The following is a 24576-nucleotide window of genomic DNA, read 5'->3' on the forward strand; positions in this document are numbered from 1 at the left end:
AAGCTATTTTAAACTGTGAGGAAATGATAAGGTAAAAGCTTCAGCATACGCTAATAATAATGCACTGCAGCTGACAAGAGCGGTATGTAGATGGAACTCCAGTGAAACTATTACCGTCAACTGTACTTGCTAAGAAGCCTTCGATTGTGCAAGTTATTGGTGGAAAGCCAGATTCGTGCCCGCGGTAAACATAGCTGCTCCAGTCTCAAGTGTTTGGAGTAATCGGTGTTGTAAAGAAGCCGGTCGCTGATATGGAGGACTGGTATTTGAGAATCATCCCTGGTGGATATGGACCATCCTTCAGTCAGAGAGGAGACACAGTTTCTGCTGGGTGTACTTCGTCGAATGGTGACAGAATCTTACAAGTTTTGGCTTACTCTCAAAAAATTAAAATAATAGTTCAAGGTGCAATGCCATTTACATAATGAAGTAACATTGTGTAAGGCATGAAGCAATTATTTCTGTTCAGCTCTGTAGAATAAAAAGAAATAATCAATTTCGAAAAGATATAATATAGAGTGACAATGATAAATTCGAGAATTTTGAATTCAAAATAGCTGGTACAACACTGGATAGAAACTTTAAACTTCTTATACGAATAGTTTACTCCAGCGACAGACGGGTAAATTACCAAGTCGGATTAATACGGTCTATTTTAATTCCATGGTTTTATTTTCGAATTTGTGGCAGGTAAAGTAAAATAACTGCAGACATTTAGACTGAAGAATTGAAGTTTCCTGTTTGGTTTGTAAGAACAGTGAAATGTTACGGAATATCTCGTTATTGTTGGTGTGTTTGTGTGCCGTGATCCTGTGTGAGGAACCTGACAACTCCCTGGAGATAACCTCACGTATTAGCGCTCTCAATGTTTCACGAACTGCACCTAGAAGATCACGACATAAGCATGTGGTTCCACAATTCATGTTGGACTTGTTCGAGCGGACCAGCAGAGGACGAGCATCTCGCGGAGATCAGCTGGTGGCGGAAGTAGTTCGCAGTTTGACGCCTCGTACTTCAGGTGAGCCAACTCTTCGTATCTGTATATCTATAGTACAACTTTACATATAATGCTTCCGTATCCCATTGGTTGGAGTTTTCCTTTATTTTATTTTCTTACGGTGCAAATCTCAAGTGAATAATTTACAGCTTTCGTGGCTCAGGCGGCAGCACGCCGGCCTCTCACCGCTGGGTTCCGTGGTTCAAATTCCGGTCACTCCATGTGAGATTTGTGCTGGACAAACCGGAGGTGAGACAGGTTTCTCTCCGGGTACGCTGGTTTTCCCTGTCATCTTTCACTCCAGCACCACTCTCCAATATCACTTCATCTGTCAGTCATTAGTCATTGCCTTAGAGGAGTGTGACAGGCTTCGGCAGCCGACACAGTTCCCATCCTCGCCGCTAGATGGGGCTTCATTCATTCCATTTCTGAGCCGGTCAAATGACTGGAAACAGGCTGTGGATTTTCATTCTTATGACTGTTAGCAGAACATGTAAACTACTGAACTATAGTTGTGGGTTTTACATATTTCATTTAATCTGTCAGTCATTAGTCATTGCCTTAGAGGCGTGTGACAGGCTTCGGCAGCCGACACAGTTCCTATCCTCGCCGCTAGATGGGGCTTCATTCATTCCATTCCTGAGCCGGTTAAATGACTGGAAACAGGCTGTGGATTTTCATTCTTATGACTGTTAGCAGAAAATGTAAACTACTGAACTATAGTTGTGGGTTTTACATATCATTTCATTTAATCTGTCAGTCATTAGTCATTGCCCTAGAGGAGTGCTACAGGCTTCGGCAGCCGGCACAATTCTTATCCTCGACGCTAGATGGGGGCTTCATTCATTCCATTACTGACCCGGTCGAATGACTGGAAACAGGCTGTGTTTTTTCGTTTGTTTTTTTTTTTTCATATGGATAATGAGAAAAATATACTCCCGTGTTCTTCCTCATGCTTCATGGTTATTGTTAATCAAAATTACAACTTAGACTCATACAACTAGTACATACTACTAATACTCTTCTTCTTCTTTCTTCTTCTTTTCTAGCCTACTTCAGTCCACTGCTGGATATAGGCCTCTTCCATATGCTTCCATCGTCTTCGGTCTTGAGCCACTTGGTACCAGCGTGTTCCAGCCAACAGCTTTATGTCATCGAGCCATCTCTTCTGGGGTCTTCCAATGCCTCTCTTGTGTTCCCATGGTCTCCAGTGAACAATCCTAGAGGTCCACCTGTTGTAGTCTTGTCGAGCTACGTGTCCTACCCATTGCCATTTTAGTCTTGCTACTCTCTCTAGATGTCTGTTACATTAGTTCTTCTCCTGATGTCCTCTGAACGGATCTTATCCCTAAGGCTGATCCCTAGCATCTGTCGCTCCATGGCTCGTTGTGTTCGCTGAAACTTGCGTGCACTTTCCTTCGTCAGAGTCATCGTTTCCAGACCGTAAGTAGTAACTGGCAGCACGCACGTGTTATAAACCTTGGTCTTCAGGTTAATTGGAACATCCTTGTTGGTGAGGATGAAAGTTTTCGGAATGCTATCCAACTCATACGTATTCTGCGAGGAATTTCTGCATGTTGGTTGTCTTTTCCAAGTTTTATCTTGTGTCCAAGATAGATGTACTCATCGACAGCTTCTATATATTGGTTTCTCATTTTAAGTGGTCGACTGTCTAGGCTTAGTATTTTCGTTTTATTTATGTTCATTTCCAAACCAATCTTAGCAGAGGCAGTTTTTAATTCTTGGATCATGCTTTCTAGCTCATCTAGATTTTCACTTAAGAGCACAATGTCATCGGCAAAACGCAGGTGGTTCAAATATAACCCGTTGATTTTTATTCCTTTATTATCCCAACGAAGGGTTTTGAATACATCTTCCAAGGCAAGGATAAACAGCTTTGGAGAGACTGTGTCACATTGTCGAACTCCTTTGCCAACTGGGATTTTATTGGTGATGAAGTCTTCGTCCACTCTGACTACCATTGTTGCTTGATCATACATGTTTTCCAGGAGCTTTATATACCTTGAGTTTATCATGGCATTTTGAAGTGCCTTCATGATTGCCCACTGAGTCAAAAGCATTTTTATAATCAATGAAGGCCAGATGAATCTTGATGTTGTACTCAGTGGTTTTTTCAAGAAGAAGACGAATAGCCTGGATGTGTTCAACAGTTGAGAAATCTTTACGAAATCCCGCTTGCTCGGCAGGTTGGTAAAAATCCAGTTCTCTTGTGAGGCAGTTGGTTACAATTTTAGTCAGGAGCTTGAAAAGGTGTGATAACAAACTCACAGGACGATAGTTCTCTAAATTCTCCTGATCAGCTTTCTTGAAGAGAAGTATCACTTCAGCATTTTTTCCTATTTTCTGGTATTCTTCCACAGTTAATACACTTGTTGATGAGTATTCTCACGGCTTCTAGCAGATCTCTTCCACCTAATTTCAGCATTTCATTCGTTATTTTATCCTCTCCAGGGTTTTCTTTTATTTCTTAGTTGTTTAAGTGCATTTTCAATCTCAGCAGTGGTTACTTCCGGTGTTATTTCATGATTGTGTATAATTCTGGGCTAGTTGTTCATCACTGGGTGGTTTATTAATGGTTGATATATACAGCTTGTAGTAGAAATCTCTAATAACTTCAGTAGTGTTTTGCCTATCTGTGACTATTTCTCCATTTTGGTTCTTAAGTTTTGTAATTTTTGGTCTTCCTGTAGACATGTTGTTCTTTAAAATCTTCATGTTTTTATTTTCTTCCATTGTCTGCATGATCATGTTATTATTAAATTTCCTTAGATATTTTTTTATTTCCTTGCGAATGGTCTTGTTAAGATTTTTGTATTCTGTTGTATCCCTATCCATTGTCTTCCTGTCCTTAATGAGCTGTATGGTATTAAGTGAAAGTCGGCTCCTCTTATTAGTTTACTTCAATGGAATCTCCTTTGCTGCATTTTGAATACTGACTGTAATACTAATATTACTCTCTCTTTTTATCACACAAAAGAATACCTCAACGCTCAAAATTCCCATGCTAAATTTGATGCTAAAAGAAATGCAAAGTATTACACCCACATTACTCAGACTCCATCACCAGTAATTCAGATAACGACTTGTCTCTACCACAAAGAGACCTAATAATTAATAACTGCAAACTTCTGCGTCAGGTATCGTCCATATTATATCAAGTTCGTGTTGCAATTACCTTAGAATTATACACGAACTGTCAACAAACAAAAGTAAATCGCACACATCCAAATGAACGTGTTTCATCACTTTCGACTGCCAGTAACTCATGTACTCACTTTTTATTGACAACAAATGCAATGTCCTTTAGGATATATGGAATGATTTAAATTAAAGAAAACAAATTTACTGCGCCGATCTTCTCCGCAAATGTTCAAACTGACCTCCATCATTATCCAGACAGAGCTGATAACGTGCAGGAATGGAATCCCAAACTGTTTGAAGCAATTAATTTGGAATTTTGAGACATTGTCTTTAAATTTCCTGTTGGAACGCGCGGATTGTTGCTGGTTTTGTGACATAAACCTTATTTTTGTCGTACCCCCATAAGAAGAAGTTTATGGGCGTCAAGTCTGGTGAACGCGGTGGGGTTTCGACACTGCCTCTTCGTCCAATCCATCTTTCCGAAATGCTGCGTCGAAATAGGCCCGTACTTCATTATGGTAGTGGGGAGGTGCTCCATCTTTTTGGAAGCAAATTTCATCATTATCAAACATCTCTTCAATGCGTGGCTCGACGACTATCTGTAGCATGTCCAGGTTAACTGTGCCAGTGACAGTGCCGTAAAAAAATAATAATAAAGATCCTAAGAGGCCCCTTGTTGTTGTTGTTCCACACCACATTGTAATTCCTGGTACCGGTAAGTTCAAATGGCGTTCCACAGTGACGTGGATTCTGAGGAGCCCAGTAGGTGCAATTGTACCATTTAATTTAAATGTGGCCTCGTCGCTCCAGATAATTCAGTTTGCTAAGGCTGCATTTTTCGCACATTTATGTAGGTACCATTGACAAAATTGTGTTCTGAGGTCAGGATCGTCTTCATTTTAAGAGCGTAGGATAATGTTGAAATGTAACTTTCCCAATAGACTCGCTTCAGCATCCGATGAATGCTATATTTTAAGATTCCTGTCTCACAAACAAACACACACAAAAATAGAAATTCATGAGTTACTGACAGTCGAAGAATGAGTACATTTTTTGGGACATCCTGCATTGAATAGTTCATGACAAAACACAAATTGGACGTGAGGAGTTAATGTAACATTTCTGCAATGCGCATTGTTCTCCAGCCAACAAATGAGCGATGACAGAATATAGGATTGTCAATCTGAATTACGCACAACCACCTCAGTGCCTATAATAACCAACAACTTCATCTTTCAGTGATGCAAGCTTATATCCAGTTTGCGATATCATCCAACAGCCACTGTTGATTCAATCTGTCCCACTCGTCAATAGCGATTCTGTATAGGGCCTAAAGACTGTATGGTTTGCAAAGACGTCGAAAAAGCAGATTGCATAATCGATTTCACCTGTGTTAAATAGGGTTCACGACTGTCAAGCAAGAAGGCCGCTCTATTTAACGAACAGCAGCATTGCGAAAGACTTGGCAATGCTTTCGCGATTTATGGGCACGTTATCGTACATGAAGGTGATCTTTTTCCGAAATATCGGCAATGCGGTTTTACAACGAGTTGGAGGATGTTTTTCCTCTTGAGGAACCATGAGGTTACCCTGAATGACCAAGACAGTTGTCCAGTTGTCCCTGTAATATCACCTCAAAACATTATGTGGTTGCACCTACCAGTTACACTCCATGCACACTGTGTTTGACACCTGCATTACTTCATATTTTTCTGTAAACATTTCGCCAACAATCGTCTGGAATATGCAACTTGAACGGTAAACGATATCCTGTGCTAATGGCGAACAGTTCGTGTTGTATAATGCAGTGGCGGCTCGTAACAAAATTTTTAGGGGGTTCACAACATTTTTGTTCATGTCTCAAATCAGCAAAGAGTAACATAGGTACATAAATCATTTCACTAACAGTTCCTTGTACGGTTCCTTCTTCACAAATACTTTGGTAGAACCCCTGTAACCGAGGATAAATTTTATACGAGACTAATTTGTTAGTGTAGAACAAAAGTAAAATTCATAATAACTTTACTACACTGAGATTATTGAAGGATGCGAGTACTATTCTTGGTTTTCAAACAGCACGAATTTCACCTGGGTGTTAGTGTAGAACCAAACCAAACCTCATGGCCTACCAAGCGACTGCTGCTCAGCCCGGTGGTCTGCAGATTACGAGGTGTCGTGTGGTTAGCACGACGAATCCTCTCGGCCGTTATTCTTGGCTTTTTTGACCGCCATCTCACCGTCAGATAGCTCCTCAATTGTAATCACGTAGACTGAGTGGACCTCGAACCAGCCCTCAGATCCAGGTTAAAATCCCTGGCCTGGCCGGGAATCGAACCCGGGGCCTCCGGGTAAGAGGAAGGCACGCTACCCCTACACCGCGGGCAGGCTGTCTTAGTGTAGAACAGTAGCAAAATTCATAATAGCTTTACTGCACTGCGAACACTGAAGGATGCGAGCACTATTCCTGGTTTTTAACAGCACGAAGTTCACCTGGATATGACGAGAAGCATAGAAGGAATGTGTACCGCATTTACCGGTAAATTTTTAAAAATAATTATTTCCGAATTGACCCCAATAGTCTCCACATTATCTCGGTTAGTCAGGTTCTACTGTTTCACATGGTAATTATTCTCATTTTGCAAATTATAGCCACTACTCTAAACAATTTAGCATGCAGTACAACCAACAATACTAGATCATGCTTATTTAAATGATAGGATTTAGATTAGCAACTCACGTAAATGCTGATTATTTGTACAGGAAAGCAATCCTTCTGTCCTTCAATCGCGCAAATTTCTCAATCACTTTACGATTGAAGTCACTGATGATGTTGACAAATCTCTTCTCAATAGCAAGCATAGCCAGCGCTGACAGTCTTTCTCCAGTCATGGTGTTCCTCAGAAATGTTTTAATTCGTATTCAAAGTAGAAAAACACCTCTCGGGCTCCGCTGTCGTAATTGGGGTTGTGACAACAATTCGGAGTAATTCGCATACCGTACTTGTGGAAATGTGTCCCTATCTAGTTCATTGTCAAGCAGAAACTGCAACATGAAAATGGCCCCAGCATCTTTCTGAAAGTCATTTCTCATATACAATACTTCTAGTTCAGTCTTCAGCTGTGTCTTATTTAGGCAGGGATACATATGCGCCACTGTATTCAGTTCTCTTTCTGGAAAGGAGTCTGAATAGACACCAAAATGCCTATTCAGAATTAGGGTACTAGCGAAATCTGCCGGTAATGTTATGCAATAGTAGCTCCTGGGAGGCTGTGGCTAACCATAATAGGGGAGGTGGCGGACCCTTGTGGTCAACTGTAATACTGCCACTGGGATGAGGGTGGCTCTAGACGACAAGGCACGTACCTTACCGTGCTCCTCGCTAATGGGAATATCAGTGCAGAAAACCATGACGTCATCTGCTTTGCGCATGCGTATAGTCTTCAGCACAATAGCGCATTATCCAGTGTGCTCGCTGCACTGTCAGTCAAAACGAACAACTGTCGGTGTAACGGAGCTTCGATATAAGTCGATTGTCGAATGCTTTCGATCGATTGTCGAAATCAGGTCGAAAGAAAAGAATGAATGCGTAAATATGTAATAAAACTGGGTGTTCACGTGCTCCTGTGCTCCTGAGAGCCCACCGCCACTGGTATAATGGCATGTCTGTACTGCTATATAACAAGTCCATGATGTCGACGTGATACTACAGGGCCGTGTAACGAAGAGAGATAGTGAAAATTGCCAACATGCAAATTGTTTCTTTTAAACTAATTTATTGACAATGTCATACAACTATTTCGAAACAAAGAAACTCGACGTACATTTATACTTAAACAAGTTACACAAACTTCTTATTGTTTTTTTTTTTTGTTTTTTTTGAACCAAAAAATTAAAACAAGTTTAGGATGATTCCGCAAACATAACGTTTATAAGTTTGCATCTCAACAAATTAAAATTTAACACAGGAGAACATCAAGTTCCTCTCAGCAGAATATTTGAAAAAAATCACTATATCCTTTTGCACACTAGGAGCAAACGAAGTTATTCCTATCATCATCATTATCCAAATCATTGAACAGTACACAGTTATACTAACACAAAACACTCTTCATATTAACATAAAATTGATAGATGTTATGCAAAACACATAACAGGAAGGTACTCAGAATTTAAAAAAGATGTGTTCCAAAAGCTTCTTGAAGACACTTTTATCTGACCATCTTCCAGCGTTCTTTTATGAGATGATCCAGAAATCCAGGTAAAGTCACACTTGTATGCTGAGGGTACGCCTTGATATTGTAGTGAATGGTTCCAGCTGTTATCCATATGCAAGCGTTTCCACTCTCGTTCTGTGCGTGATTTAGTTTCACATTCATTATCTCCCTCACTCTGTCACTGGTTGTTGTTGTTGTCCCTGATATCCTGTAGATAGCGTTTAGTGTCCATCTCCAAACTAGTGCCGGATGTGGTAACTCGATGCACGAAACTGTCCATCTGATGACATACCAAGCATTTGTCATCAGATACTTGTCCATGCCTTTTCAATTTCTCACTTGTTCGTTTTATTTTAGGTAGACACATACCGGGTGGACAAAATAAAAGTGGTAAGAAAAAATTTACAATAGGACTGACGCGGGATTGACCATTGTTAATGAACATCACACAGGATGCTGGGAACGGCCTCATCTGAAGAAATGAAAAACTGAGGACCCAAAAGTCCTGACTCAACTTCACTCAGAAACCATCGGCAGAACTCAACATACGAAAGTTTGTCTGGACGCTTTAACGCATTCACAACAGTAAATTTGTAAGGATACAGATTCACATCCTTTTTGAGAACGTTTTGACACGACTATCTCTTAATTCCCACTTGCACAGATAAATGGCGTTGAGATTTCGTCGGACTTCGTTCCAGGATTTCCTTCACTCGAGCAATGTTTTCTGGTGTTCGAACACTTTTTTTTTTTTTATTTTTTTTTTTTAATAGTTACGGTTTTTATTCGCTACAAAGCCCGTTTAACGATATTTTGCCGCTAAGGTTTGCATTGCAGACTTTGCTGGAGGTTTTGTCAAAACATTTCCAGTCTTAAACTCTTGAGCAAACAGTTCCGCACATGTTTTCCACGAATCGTTCTTCACATAACACTCAACAATGAACACGCGCTGTTTTATCGTGAGCACTATTTTGTGTTGCATTCAACTGGTCACTAAACACATCTGCTCCTCTCACGTAATAACACAGCAACGTAATCGGGGCAGAGCATGCGCGCAGACATGTGACCGCAAACGATTGGTACATCGAAATCACGGTTTCCAGGATATCCTGTAGGGATGGCCTTGAGCACAGCTCGAGCTGGTGACATCACAGCTCGATGTAGGTCGAGCAATACTCGAACAGGAGTATGGCCCGCCATCCATGAGTGATATCTTTGCACTAAATCAGTTGCGTGGCTATCTTCTTTACTCTTTAATGTCAAATACCGCATGGTCGTGGTAATAAAATAAGTTTATACCGAAATATGTTAAATTATTAATGACTAATCCACTAGAATTACAAGAACGTAATACCTGTTCTATGTGTCCAGTGAAGCATTTTCACAATATTCAATATCTACGGATTGTGAGATGTAATTTAAAAAATCCTGAAAGTTCAGTTATATCCTATCGGAATCAGGACTTCAGTTCTGTTCAAATTGTCTTCTTATTATTACTATTCTTCCTCCTTTCCCTTTTCCTAATTAGCATATACGGCAGCAAAATAATTATAAAATGAATGGATACAAATTAAATATCGAAGCTTCCGTCATACCAATGGTGTATTGTATATAATCACGTCTTCGTATAGTAGAAATAGTACCATAGCACTATTATAAAACTGAAAAGAATGTATGTTATTAAAATGTTACATCCAATGATCAGAAGAACCAGAAATGGAATCAGCAACCAAGTAACGACAGGTTGTTGTTGTTTGAGTCATCAGTCCATAGACTGGTTTGATGCAGCCCTCCATGCCACGACAGGTAAACCACAGAAATATTATCACTATGTAGAGCTTATCTTCATATCGAGCACTCGGTTCCATTTGATAACAAAAAGTTATTCTGGAAATATATGGGTTTAATAAACTGATGCGTCCACTACGACTCTGGTACGTCTGTACTTCTGTAGAATGATCGCTAATTACTCACTTCAATGTATATAGAGATCAGTGGGCTTGAGTCACAACACACAAGTCCTGCTTCAAGCGCATGCAAGCCTACGTCACGAGGGAATTCTGTGCTGCTCGATCTTGCTCGACCAAGCTCGACACACCAGTGCGGGACGTCACCACTCGAGCCTGCTCGAACAGGCAAGTTCCTTTTGTGGATCATTGTAAGTACCTAGGTGTTAATAAAGGGTACAGAACTCTGCACATTTTATATATTTATATCGTGTCAGAAGCATACATAAGTTCAACATTAAATATAAGGGAAAAAACATAAAACAATATAAATACTTCAATGACGAAGACCCACGTTAAACTATGTGAGCCCAAAATCTTGCAACATCAAGTGCATTTGGCTTCGCTTTAACCAGGTCGTCTGTTGTGCAGCTGAATGGGCATGAACTACATTGCAGCAAATGGGCTGTGGTCTGCTCTTCTCCACATACACACAAGGTACTGTCCACTTCGAAACCCCATTTCTTCTGGTTTGCCCGGCACCGCGTAACACCAGAGCGCAGTAAAGGAGAGGGCATATAAGTCTCTGGTAAGACCCCAACTAGAGTATGGTTCCAGTGTATGGGACCCTCACCACGATTACTTGATTCAAGAACTGGAAAAATATCCAAAGAAAAGCATCTCGATTTGTTCTGGGTGATTTCCGACAAAAGAGTAGCGTTACAAAAATGTTGCAAAGTTTGGGCTGGGAAGAATTGGGAGAAAGGAGACGAGCTGCTCGATTAAGTGGTATGTTCCGAGCTGTTCGTGGAGAGATGGCGTGGAATGATATTAGTAAACGAATAAATTTGAGTGGTGTATTTAAAAGTGGGAAAGACCACAATATGAAGATAAAGTTGGAATTCAAGAGGACAAATTGAGACAAATATTCGTTTATAATGAAGGGAGTTAGGGATTGGAATAACTTACCAAGGGAGATGTTCAATATTCCAATTTCTTCGAAATAATTTAAGAAAAGGCTAGGAAAACAACAGACAGGTAATCTGCCACCTGGGCGACAGTAGTGACTGAGTGAGTGTTTGTTTCCTCAGTATGTGGAAACAATGGATTCGATTTATATTAAATTTCGTATTTACGTTCCTGTTAGCTCAAATTTAAAACCAATTTACATTTTTGTTGTTTCGTTAGTCAAATCTATAGGGGTTGGGGTTAGAGAAAGGTAAAATTATACAAGTTGACGAAATACAGCCCATTTTAATGGTTTCGGCGTGTAACTGAAAGTGAACTATTTAAAAGTGAATTATACAGTATATTATTGAACAGACTCTATTTGAACTGTTCTTAATGCCTAGGATAAAATAAAGGCATTCGAAAAAGCTGCTGTTATGGATTAGTTTCATAAGACAGGAAATTCACATTTTTCCAATGGAAAATATTTGTGTCGATTCTGAGTTTCTTGAAAGGGTTTGTTACCACCTCAAAACTGTGAAACAAAAATTTGAAACATTTTCCAAATAACTTCAATGAGAAATTTATGTGGGCTTTGGGCCGTTGACCTAGATGTTAGGCCGCTTTAAAGCAACAATCATCATTTCAGGCTTAGTTACGAGAATGGCATTTCGTTATCGAAGAACAAGTTTGTTTGTTATCCGCACGAACCGCGGTCCTACAACAAGACCCTCATAAAACGGTCATTAACGCAATGCTTAAAGCAACACCACTCTCTTTAATGCCGACTGTAAACTTCAGTGAATAGTAACAATGCAGTCATCCTGGAAATACCAGATTATTGTCCGGTCGTTGAAATGCTTTAGAAAGTTCGGCTCATAGTTTATTGGCTTGTATACAATACGAGTACGGTATTCATTTTATGTGAACAATTTTTACTAATTTACTTTTTGTTATGATAGGGTATATTAAATTCAATTACAATTTAACGTATAATTCTGCTTGCGGATCACCTGTCCTACAGGTGTGAAGGTACGGTTCCATCTCTGGCGAAACACGGCTTACATATTTGGTAAATATTGTTCCTCACCGCGACAGACCACATACTCTAAAAATGAAAAATAATAATAAATAAAATAAAATGATCTTTACTTTAATTTATAATCGTAATTGTCCTCTACCTGCAGGAAATTTGTCGTCTTGAAAGGACCATTTGTTCGATTTTACTTTCCGAATGACAATGCTACAATTATTTACAACTTTCCTGGTAACACACTGTACTATAAGTAACTATCCTCATGTTTTAATCCGTATTGAAAGTCTGTTTAGTTACAATAAGCAATGTTTTATTATAAACCATCTATTCAATACATTAAAATGTTATTACATTTAGAATTTCATCATTAATATAAAGTTATAAGCGGGGCATGTTTCGCTCCCTTATAGATCATCATCAGCCAATCTAGAATCTCAAAGGTTGGTTTATGTTTACAACCGAATACAGTAGAGACAATACGCGACACTCGGCGAGATATCGAGGGACAGCTATTAGAGCTCTCTCTAGCGGATTGACCTGAAAACTACTGATTCTGTCATAAGAGCACGTGTATTTGTGTGTGAAGTTTTTGGTGTTATTTATGCGTTTTCAGTGAGTTGACATAATTAAATAGTAGCGTGTGTCATTCCTTGATATTTCCTCTCAACATGATGGGAAAGGTATGTGTTGTGTTTGGCTGCAGTAACTATGAAGTAGAGAAGTATGCGCGGTCTTTCTTCCGTGTCCCTCGTGACAAGAAAATGTAAGTAATATTGTGTTTGCATATATAACTTATTCTTCCAGTGACAAATATATTTTTATAGTACTTCATAATCTTCTGACCTGCTCGACCCATATTTTAACTGGCTTAAAATATAATACGCATATTTTATTGTATAGTGCAGCAGTTAACCTTCAATACCGATGTGTTGTTATAGGTGTGATTTGTGGGTTTGATTTAATTCAGGAAAATACATATGCATATGAGTGTGCCTGGTTGTGTTCCAAGTTACCCCATTTGGAATGCCGAAATGCGTTGTCGAGCACTGAAGAAAATATGGGTGATTTAAGAAATGTACATATTTTGTTGAAACAACATGATGATGCGAATTTGCTTTACCCTAATGTAATGGCATTATGGCAAGTATTGCTTATAGGGAAGTTTGAATGATTTTTAGGCTAAATTTATAGATTATAATAGAAGGGGAAATGATACGTTCATTCGCCACCAGATGGCGAATTTATAACGTCTAAATTTAAAGTCATTGTTTAAGAAGGCTTTCTCGTGGACAGTCGAGATTTTCTTCTGACGACGCAGAGCACAGTTCCCTACGTAAAGAATTTCACCTTATTTTCTTGACACGGCATAAGCCCAAAAGCCTATACAGTATCATGTCTTTAAGTACGGGCCGTGAAGGCGTCAATGGCATCAATAAAGGAATAAATATAATTATACGGTACATAATAAAAGTACAACGGCGTGAAAGGAAAGGAAATATATTCTTTCGATGTTACGTTGGCAGAACCGAGTGAGCGAAGGGGAAAGAGGCAAAGTTCTGACATACAGAAGGATATTTTCCTTAATTCTTGAGTTGACTTCCACCAAAGTTGTGAGGACCTTTCTCCAACTCTGTGTCAGTAGCAATAATTAGGTGGGGGGCGGGGAGGGCGAGGGGGGGGGGTGAAAACATAACATTTTTATTACATTTTAGCCACCTGAAACTAAGAATTATAGGAATTATTTAAAAAAGCAATTTATACAAGCCCTGTTATTTTATGAGCTAACCCTTTCCTTTATTTTCTTTAATTATTAACAAAACTAGCTGTTATCTGCGGCTTCGCGCGCGTGAATTTCGTAATTTGATAAAAATAATTGTCCTCCATATTGCACCAAGATATTATCTGAAAATACCTTAAGTATAAAAACTCACCGAAAAACTGAGTTTCTTTTACCCCAGAACCTCTATGTAAAGCACGTTAGTGGTGTTGCCTTCTGGGGCTGAGATGACCAGGCTACTGGAACATACGACATAGAAATGTACAAGTGATAAACAGTCCTCTCTCAAGTCGAAAAAACAATGTGTTTCTTTATTTTTAAAGGAGATTCCAAATACCAATTTTGAGATCTGAACATATTTTGTTCTTTTTTTTTTCTAGTTGCTTTACGTCGCACCGACACAGACAGATCTTATGGCGACGATGGGACAGGGAAGGGCTATGAGTGGGAAGGAAGCGGCCGTGGCCTTAATTAAGGTACAGCCCCAGCAGTTGCCTGGTGTGAAAATGGGAAACCACCGAAAACCATCTTCAGGGCTGCCGACAGTGTGGTTCGAACCGACTATCTCCCGAATACTTGATACTGGCCGCACTTAAGCGACTGCAGCTATCGAGCTCGGTTATGTTCTTGAGATATACTGTAGATACACTCTAAAAATTCACCCGCTTTTTCTATTCGTATAAGTATCCTCATTAAAATAATTCAACTCCTCCTTCACTTTTTTTCAGTCCCTCTCCCCTTAAGTGGATTTTCCGAAAACAAAAAGTATGCGTGTTCCTTTATTTTTGAAGGAGATTCCAAATACCTGTTTTCATGTCTGTAACATGTTAAATTTGTGAGATATAAGTATCCTCATTAAAAGGATTCAACCCCTTTTTCACTAATTTTTACCCGCCTTAAGTGGATTTTCCGAAATAAAATACGTGTTTCTTTATTTGTAAAGGAGATTCCAAATATCAATTTTTACGTCTTTAAACTGTAAAGTTTTTTAGATATAGATACACTCATTTTAATAATTCATTCCCCTTTTGACCCCCTTAGCGACAGAATATTCAAAAATTATTCTTTAGTGAGCACCTACTATGTAATATAAATGTATCCGCAAAATTTCATTTTTTTTTTTTTTTTGCTAATTGTTTTACGTCGCACCGACACAGATAGGTCTTACGGCGACGATTTCATTTCTTTATGACCAGTAGTTTCGGCTCGGCGATGATGAAACAGTCAGGAAAAATTATGTTATATAATATATAAATAGACAGATTGCAAGCGGAAATACGCACAAAATGTCGTTCGTCACGACTAAACGATTTTCATAGCGTCACAACAAGTAGGGGAGACATTGCATGTGCTGTGAGGAAGGGTCGCAGGGATATATTCTTTCGCCCAGTCATGGATACTGAGGTACGATTCACACCCTCGCCACGCGCATTCGTCAGTCTAGCAGTCTCTTTAGTGTCTGTTAGTTTCTTAGTGTGTAGTCAAATTATATAATCACACCTTACATATATTTAATTGTAATAAATGTTTAATATTGTTCCTTTGGTGAAAGTTCCATTGTATAGTATTGAATCAAAATCTTAAAATAAAAAAAATAAAAAATGCTATTGTTACAGCACTTACATTGCTAAACTGTCAGCCTTTACCTCTCTGTCGAAATTCGCTCAGACAGCATCAAAAAATTGTGTAGCTTTTTTCTCAATTTGATGTATATACCCCACCCCCACCCCCGCCCGCTATATCCCACAAATCCTGCAACATACATACATTTATTTATTTATTTATTTATTTATTTATTTATTTATTTATTTATTTATTTAATATGAATATACAGGCGGTAAGCCCAGTTATATCATTCGCTCATACATTCTATATACAAGTACTACAAATTAAATATTTAACACATGAGGAAAAAAAGAAATAAAATTAAACAAGAAAGAAAACATTCAATTCATACAACAAAGCCACTATAATGCAGAAACGAAATTAACGCATGTATCCAGATTTAATATTAAAGGAATACGGTAATTTTGTAACCTTGCTTAGTAAATAATTAATTATGTAACATTAGCCATACAATTATTACATAGGAAAGAAATAGGTACATTATGCACTACAATATTAAAATGGAATTGAACTTAAAAGAAATGAGAAAATAAAAACATCTAAGCAACAAACAATAATAAAATAGTAAATTATCAACATGACAGCTATAGGCCTGAAATTAATTCACAACGTTTCATAGTATACTCCATGGTGCATTAAATTCAGCTAGTCTATATACCAATTACAAGAGGATATAATTTATTATATAATGCATATGATCTATATAGAGGAAGGTTTTTGTGTCTATCCGTATTTGCTCGCGGTAAAAAAATAAGTATTTGAATTTTCCTGCTGGTTTTCTAGGCGTATTACATAATAGTTTGTTGAATAATTCAATATCATCTATTTTGTTATTAATAAGTTTATAAAGGAATACTAATATTTGGCAATCTCTTCTATAATCTAACCTTTCACAACTGAATATTTCAATAAGTTTATAATACCAGTAAGACAAATGTTGAAGATATTCCCCAGTTTATCTGAAATACATGTATTTTAAAAACCTCTTCTCGATTCCTTCAATTATGCTTATGTATTTCTTTGTGGCAGGACTTCAAATAATTGATGCATATTTCGAAGCAGATATAATTTACATTTTACTGAATTTGCATGAGTTTCTTATTACAACTTCAAGATTTATTTATGCCTTGCTGACAATTTTATCTATATGAGATACAACACGCAAATCATTGGATATCAATACCCCACAATCATTAATTTCATTTACTTCTATCAATGAACTTTTTAATTGAATATGGAAAATATATTATATTTTTCTTCGCAAAAATGGGAACTTCTGATTTTTGTTTATATTTAAAGGTAATTTATACTTCTCACTCCATTTCATCAAAGAATTCAAATAATCTTGACGATGTATACAATCAGAGATACAATTAATCGATCTATATATGTTTATATCATCAGCCAATTGGAATATTTTAGAATATCGAATTTCAGTAGGATTGTCGTTCATAATTAATAGTTGAAACAATAGGGGCCCCAAATTCGAACCTTGATGTACGCCATAATTAAGACTGAAACTGTAAGAGTTTTTTGAAGCTTACAAACTGGGTTCTATGTTTCAAGTAAGACACTAATAAAGATAAAACAGTAATTTGCTAGTTTCCGAATCAAGCAATCATGATCAACTTTATCGAAGGCCTTTGTTAAAGTCAGTGAAAATAACATCTACTTGTGAACGATTGTCAAGTTCATTGGAAACAAATTGCATAAATTCACAGAGGTTAGTTACTGTAGATTTTTTAGGCATAAAACCATGTGATTTATAGATATAACAGGTTTTACGTGGTTAAATATGTTACTATATAAAATGCTTTCAAGCACCTTTGCACGTGCTGATATTACCGTCAATGGTCTGTAGTTACTTATTAAATTTAACTTATCGGATTTAAATATTTGAGTTACATTGGTATGCTTCCACTTACTCGGAAATTCGGAGTTCTCAGTAATACGGTTAAATAATATTAACAGTAGAGTCATCAAGATCTCTCCGCAGCCTTTAAGTATATATGGAGGAATACCATCTGGACCTGCAGATATTTTCTTTACGCTCTAAATAGCTATGCTTATTTCATTAGACGCAATTCTTTATATCTGCAGGTAACTTTGAATGTTCGACCTTGCATTGCTGTAGTTAGGTAACATTGTTATGAATAAAACTCCATCTATTTTATTACTCTTATTTATTTCAGGATGACCCAATAAATGCAAATACACACACACACACACATATATATATTTCCCACACAATTCTAATTAACCATGAATGGCCACACTCACTAAGTGCCGTCTATTTACAAGTCTCTCCCTTCTTTACGGCACAGTAGGCGGTCCGGCCCGTTGCTATACCTGGGACGCAAATCCTTACTTTCACTTCCCCACGTCCAGTTACCTCATACAGCAGTTGTGCGTATACCACTGGATCTGAACACAGGGCTACTGGCTACACAACACACGATGACTGCTCGTTGGTTCGACTCCACAGACAGTCCAGTAATTAACACAGTCACATGCAGTGAACAACTAAACAGCTCAACAGTATTCAACAGCGGGACGATATTCAAAACAGCGAACATTAACACAGGTCCATTTACCCTTACACTAACAATAGCGGCTTCCCTCGCTGATTCACGCCGAGACTCAGTCCACAGAAATACACGAACACACAGTACAGGCTTCCTTTCTGTCGTCTCCAGCCCACCCACTCACTGGTCTCTCCGATACCACAACAGTAGCTCCTCGTTCAGACCTCGGTGGGATACTATCGACAGCCAACACCTCTGTCGCCCTCAGCCCAGTCACACTGAGTCTCACACTGACTTCGCCGCGAACTCCAACACTGACCCCGAGTCCAGCACCAACACTGGCTCCACCACGGAGCCCAAACGTCACTGACTGTCCGCGGCTAGCCTCCTCTTTTATAGCTCGGGTGATTTGAGCCAGAATTTTTGCGAGGTGGCTAGAAGCAGAACATTCCCGTTGAATCTCCAAGAAACTCACAGGTAAGCCGACCGACGAGAACAATACACGCCCTACAAGCCGGCTGGGAGATGCCAGGTCATCTGAGTCAATAGACCCTTCCTGGAAGTACCGAAAGGGGCTACCACGGGGCTGCCACATAACAAAATAAACTATAAACATAAACTGATCTGAAATAATCTGCAAATGCCTTTACTATATCTTGATGTTGACTAAATTTCTTACTACCATATTCCATTTGAACATTACAGGTATTTTGCTTTTTTATTGTTTATAAAATTCCAAAAGCTGTTTGTTTTTTGTGATAATTCCCTTTCCATATTATCTATATATTCCCTAAATGCAGCCTTTATATTTCTTTGGATCCTAGTATATCTAAGTATTTGAAATTGAATCATGTAATATTCTGAGGTATGTTTCTTTTTTCTGAGTTTCCCCTCCAATTTTAGTTATCAATTATAGTTTTAGTAAACCACACAGGATAGCTGCTTTTGTAAGATCTTACTTTGGGAATACATTCATCAAATATAGAATACATTTTCTTATAGAAACATTCAGCAGCTTCATCAACCTGACAATCATTCATATCATCCCATTCACAGTTTCTCAGCAAATTGCACAATATTGAGAAGGTTTGCCTTATTAAACTTATAAATGCGGCTTTGTTACGTTATTAGTAATACATAATGCAGGGTGTAATTCGTCTTTAGGTACAAGAAGATCATGTTCTTTATCTACCTCTAGATTTTCAATATTCATTACTAGGTCTGTGCACATGTCCTGTGAATATGAACTTCCTATCTCTAGTCTTTCAAGGTGTTCTATTTTTTATGAACATGAGTGTATCTAGGAAAAGGTACATTAAGTGTGAACCTTTGTGGTGTAAATATGTTCCCTAAATGCATTCACTTTTCGAACCCAAATCTATACTAGGTATTCTGTCAATGTGAAATCCATCCTCTCCTGTAGTGGACATCATTCGTGGAGATGTTATTAACAGCCAAATTTCTCCCGCAGTCGAAACAAATTGCCTCAGATTCACATTGACTTTTTGATTTCCCCTCATGTCTTCTTTTCCCAAATAAAATAATTCAGTTCTGCTTAGCTAACCCTCAGCTACTCGTACAATGAGCCCCCTCTTTCCCTGTATGCTCCTCTTCTTCTTCGGCTCATTTCTCTGGAGAGAACTCCTTATTTCACAGATGGAGTTGCCACTAGGAAGTTTAAGTGAACATCAGCAGATGGAGAGAAATATCGCAATTTTTTCAGAAAATGCAATGAACCCCTTCTTTCCCTGTACCCTTCATTTCTTCTTGACTTCAGCATTTTGTTTCCGAAGCCTAGGGAGTTCTGTTTCATTCATAGCCTTCTCTATCCTCTTCCATTTTGTAAACGGATCGATTTCTTCTTCTTCTTCTTCTTCTTGTTATTTGTTATGAATTAAAGAAGGATGAATATCTATCTGCATTTCCGCTTGAAAAACTGCTGCCTCCATTCAATGTGTTCAGTCTCTATAAGCACAGAACCAGTATTTATCTTTCACATTGTCTATGTAATATCACATAACTGTATTTTGCATTACACAGATAAGAACATGTATCATTCCATGTATACAAAAAATAATGTTGAACATGCTAGCAGTTCACAAGGTACTTTCTACATGGTTCTGTTTTAACATTTTAATTGTGTTCCTTAGAATCATTGGCGTGGCCATTAGGGACAGCAAAACGCCATTTGCTAGTGTTTGATGTACCTGCTTGGAATCCTGGAGAGCGCTTATTGGCTGCGGAACTGCGATTTTGGGCTTCTAAACCACAAAGTGAAGGTGAGTACTGTATCAATGATTTTCTTCTCTTAGAATGTATGGAATTTTGGATAAGAATTTTAACACATCAATTTTCGTTTGTTTTAACATATTCTACGTACTTTCAATTGCACAAAAAAAAAAAAATTGCACAACAGAGGCACATCAGAGGGTACAGATACAGGACATGGTAGCGTAAATAAAACATTACAATATTGTACCACACCAAGCATTTATTGCAGGGTAACAAACGCTTACAGGATGCACTTATTATGGTGTCGGACCACCCCGTAGCATGGAGACAGGTGGCAATATGGTCAGACAAGGGAGCATACAGAAGTCGGATGTTCTCCCAAAGACGATCCTGCCACAGCTAACGTAAATATGCCCTAGTTGCCACTGGCCAAAGTTGCCGTCCTATTTGGTCGTGAATGGGCGAGAGGTCTGGAGACCTTTCCTGCCAGAAAAGCATGTTTACATCAAGAAGGTAGGCAGAGATGTTCTGTGAGAGGATGTGCATCATCTTGCTGACAATGGGGTTGTCAACCTGCACCAGGCAGGGAAGCTCACATGGTCGCATCACTGTGTTGTTCAGGTTCCTTCACTCGCCACCAGCGGAGTGTGGGAATCTTAAGAAATTGTACCGCACACCATGACATGACTTGTTGGGACGATGTACTTCTCTACAACGAAGCGTGGATCACTCTCTCGTCCCGAATGTATCCGGTCTTGAATTCGGCAGTTGTCTGTATCCAGCGAACACCTTTCGTCACCAGTCCGCAAATTGCCCTGCTACCTGTTCCTGGCAGAAGTTCACATGTGTTTGGCGATACTCAGGTCATAATGGTAGACGTCACAGGGATGCCACAACGACAGATTTTGCTCCGCTAGTCATCCGAATATGGTACTGATGGACACATGCTTAACCCCAGCTGATTTGTCTTCGGAAGGTGAGCAGCGACGCCCGCAGGATATTCACAGCCTCTTGCACGATGTACCTTCATGTTCCCACTGCACCCAGCACCAATCTACAGTGTAGTCAGAACAGTTAAAGTGGCGAGCAATGAGCCAAAACGTCAAACCTGCTTCTCTTAGTCTGAAGATGCGGCCTCTCTCAAATTCGTGTAGCTGGCGCTTCGTTCTGTGCAAGCAATAAGAATTAAACGCAAATGGGACACACGCTAGCCTATCCTCATAATGCATGTTAACCTCTGTCATACTCGTGAGATTTGTCATGGTGTACAATTGAAGGTCTTATTTCCAAAGTGACGCAACTCCACTTTTTTCGAATTTCAAGCTGAAGGTGGGAATGTATTCCCACAATAGTTCTTTATCATGTGGAAACGTATATTTATTTCCAAAGTGGAATATATCTCGGTTAAAATGGCATCTAAATGTTGTACACTGACTGACAGAGCAAATGCAACACCAAGAAGGAGTGGTCAGAACTTTATGCCAATTGCAGGGTAGACTGACGTCACTGAGGTATGCTCATGATGTGAAATGCGCCGCTGTGCTGCGCACGTAGCGAACGATAAATGGGACACGGCGTTGGCGAATGGCCCACTTCGTACCGTGATTTCTCAGCCGACAGTCATTGTAGAACATGTTGTCGTGTGCCACAGGACACGTGTATAGCTAAGAATGCCAGGCCGCCGTCAACGGAGGCATTTCCAGCAGACAGACGACTTTACGAGGGGTATGGTGATCGGGCTGAGAAGGGCAGGTTGGTCGCTTCGTCAAATCGCAGCCGATACCCATAGGGATGTGTCCATGGTGCAGCGCCTGTGGCGAAGATAGTTGGCGCAGGGACATGTGGCACGTGCGAGGGGTCCAGGCGCAGCCCGAGTGACGTCAGCACGCGAGGATCGGCGCATCCGCCGCCAAGCGGTGGCAGCCCCGCACGCCACGTCAACCGCCATTCTTCAGCATGTGCAAGACACCCTGGCTGTTCCAATATCGACCAGAACAATTTCCCGTCGATTGGTTGAAGGAGGCCTGCACTCCCGGCGTCCGCTCAGAAGACTACCATTGACTCCACAGCATAGACGTATAGACGTGCACGCCTGGCATGGTGCCGAGCTAGAGCGACTTGGATGAGGGAATGGCGGAACGTCGTGTTCTCCGATGAGTCACGCTTCTGTTCTGTCAGTGATAGTCACCGCAGACGAGTGTGGCGTCGGCGTGGAGAAAGGTCAAATCCGGCAGTAACTGTGGAGCGCCCTACCGCTAGACAACGCGGCATCATGGTTTGGGGCGCTATTGCGTATGATTCCACGTCACCTCTAGTGCGTATTCAAGGTACGTTAAATGCCCACCGCTACGTGCAGCATGTGCTGCGGCCGGTGGCACTCCCGTACCTTCAGGGGCTGCCCAATGCTCTGTTTCAGCAGGATAATGCCCGCCCACACACTGCTCGCATCTCCCAACAGGCTCTACGAGGTGTACAGATGCTTCCGTGGCCAGCGTACTCTCCGGATCTCTCACCAATCGAACACGTGTGGGATCTCATTGGACGCCGTTTGCAAACTCTGCCCCAGCCTCGTACGGACGACCAACTGTGGCAAATGGTTGACAGAGAATGGAGAACCATCCCTCAGGACACCATCCGCACTCTTATTGACTCTGTACCTCGACGTGTTTCTGCGTGCATCGCCGCTCGCGGTGGTCCTACATCCTACTGAGTCGATGCCGTGCGCATTGTGTAACCTGCATATCGGTTTGAAATAAACATCAATTATTCATCCGTGCCGTCTCTGTTTTTTCCCCAACTTTCATCCCTTTCGAACCACTCCTCCTTGGTGTTGCATTGTCACTGTCAGTCAGTGTATTTATTTCCCAAGTGACGTAACTCCACATGACAAATAGTACGGCGCGCGCACATCACGTGACCGCTTACCGACCGTGCTCTTTCGCGCGTGGTTTCGTAATTTCTGCAGTTTTCCGCAATAGTGGCGAATATTAGTGCAAATGGTAACGTTTGATGAAGAAACTGGGAGACAGGCAAATCATTACGCGCGGAAAAGGAAACGAATACCAGCAGAACGGCAGAAAAATAAGGACAAAATTTAAGGGCTTATTTCCAAAGTGACTCATTATATTTGAAAGTTTTAGCACTTACAATGTAACCTAGCCTACGCCGATCCGCATAATTTGCATTTCCAGCAACCCCTTTAGTTCCAAAGTGACGCCAGTTCAATAGCCCCACCCCCCATTTTGACGGTATTCTGTCTACTAGAATTTTAACCAGCGCGGCAAGTGTATTTTGTTTAAAGTGTTGTAGCTGTATAGAAAACATGAAGTCTCTTATCTTATTAGGAATCTATTTATTAAAAGTTGCATTTCCTGAAAAAAATCATTTCTTGGAGATAAGCCCTTCAATTATTTTCTTTTTTGCAAATGAGTGTATGAATGTATTTCCATTCTCTAAGTTATCTTTGTCTGGCATTTTGCTGTTATCAGTCATACTATTGAAAATGATTACAGCAATCAAATGCTCGTTATCTTGTAAAATATATATTAGTTAATTTAAATACCAGTGTCAAACCGAGATACATACACACACAGTGCTTTTTTTGTGGTGGTGTGCAACAGTACACATTACGGGCACCTATTTTTCTAAAAAAAGAAAGGATTGGATATTATTCAGAATATTCCTACCACAATGCCTATGAAGTGATGGCTTAAGGCTTAAAATCAAGGTTGACTGTCTGCTTTTGTTACGTTTCTACTCGTGTACGAGCACATGATTGAAGTTTCCGTAAGCCGCCGTTCTAAAATTATCATTCTTGTCTTAATAACCATTTTGTGCCATCTGTTTGGAGTTAAAAAAAATTCTGTAGTCTTCATCTTGCTCCTTCTTACACACTTTTTTTTTTTTTTTTTTTTTTGGCTACTAGAATACAGTAGATTCTACCCTTCAGCAAAGAAACAAGTAGTAAATAGCCTCACGAGCTCTGGATAAGGTACTTTCTTTTATAACTAATGTGGAGTTCATGTACGTTTAAATTTAACTGCATTCATTGTTTTTATATAACTTTAAAAGCTGAAAACATTTGGTTTGTGCTGCCAAGAGTTTATAGGTGTT

The 24576-nt window shown here is 39.6% G+C and overlaps 1 protein-coding gene across 1 annotated transcript in view; it reads left to right on the plus strand.

The window, feature by feature from the left end:
* The first annotated feature begins 316 nt into the window (after nt 1-316).
* LOC136858742 (bone morphogenetic protein 10) overlaps nt 317-24576 on the plus strand; it is a 59646-nt gene continuing 35386 nt past the window's right edge. The window contains exons 1-2 of the mRNA XM_067138501.2: nt 317-1018; nt 20382-20510. Of these exons, the coding sequence (XP_066994602.2) occupies nt 763-1018; nt 20382-20510 (385 nt within the window). The 5' untranslated portion in view covers nt 317-762. The remainder of the gene's footprint in view (nt 1019-20381; nt 20511-24576) is intronic.

Source organism: Anabrus simplex, chromosome 1 (assembly GCF_040414725.1).
Source record: "Anabrus simplex isolate iqAnaSimp1 chromosome 1, ASM4041472v1, whole genome shotgun sequence".
Classification (NCBI taxonomy): domain Eukaryota; kingdom Metazoa; phylum Arthropoda; class Insecta; order Orthoptera; family Tettigoniidae; genus Anabrus; species Anabrus simplex.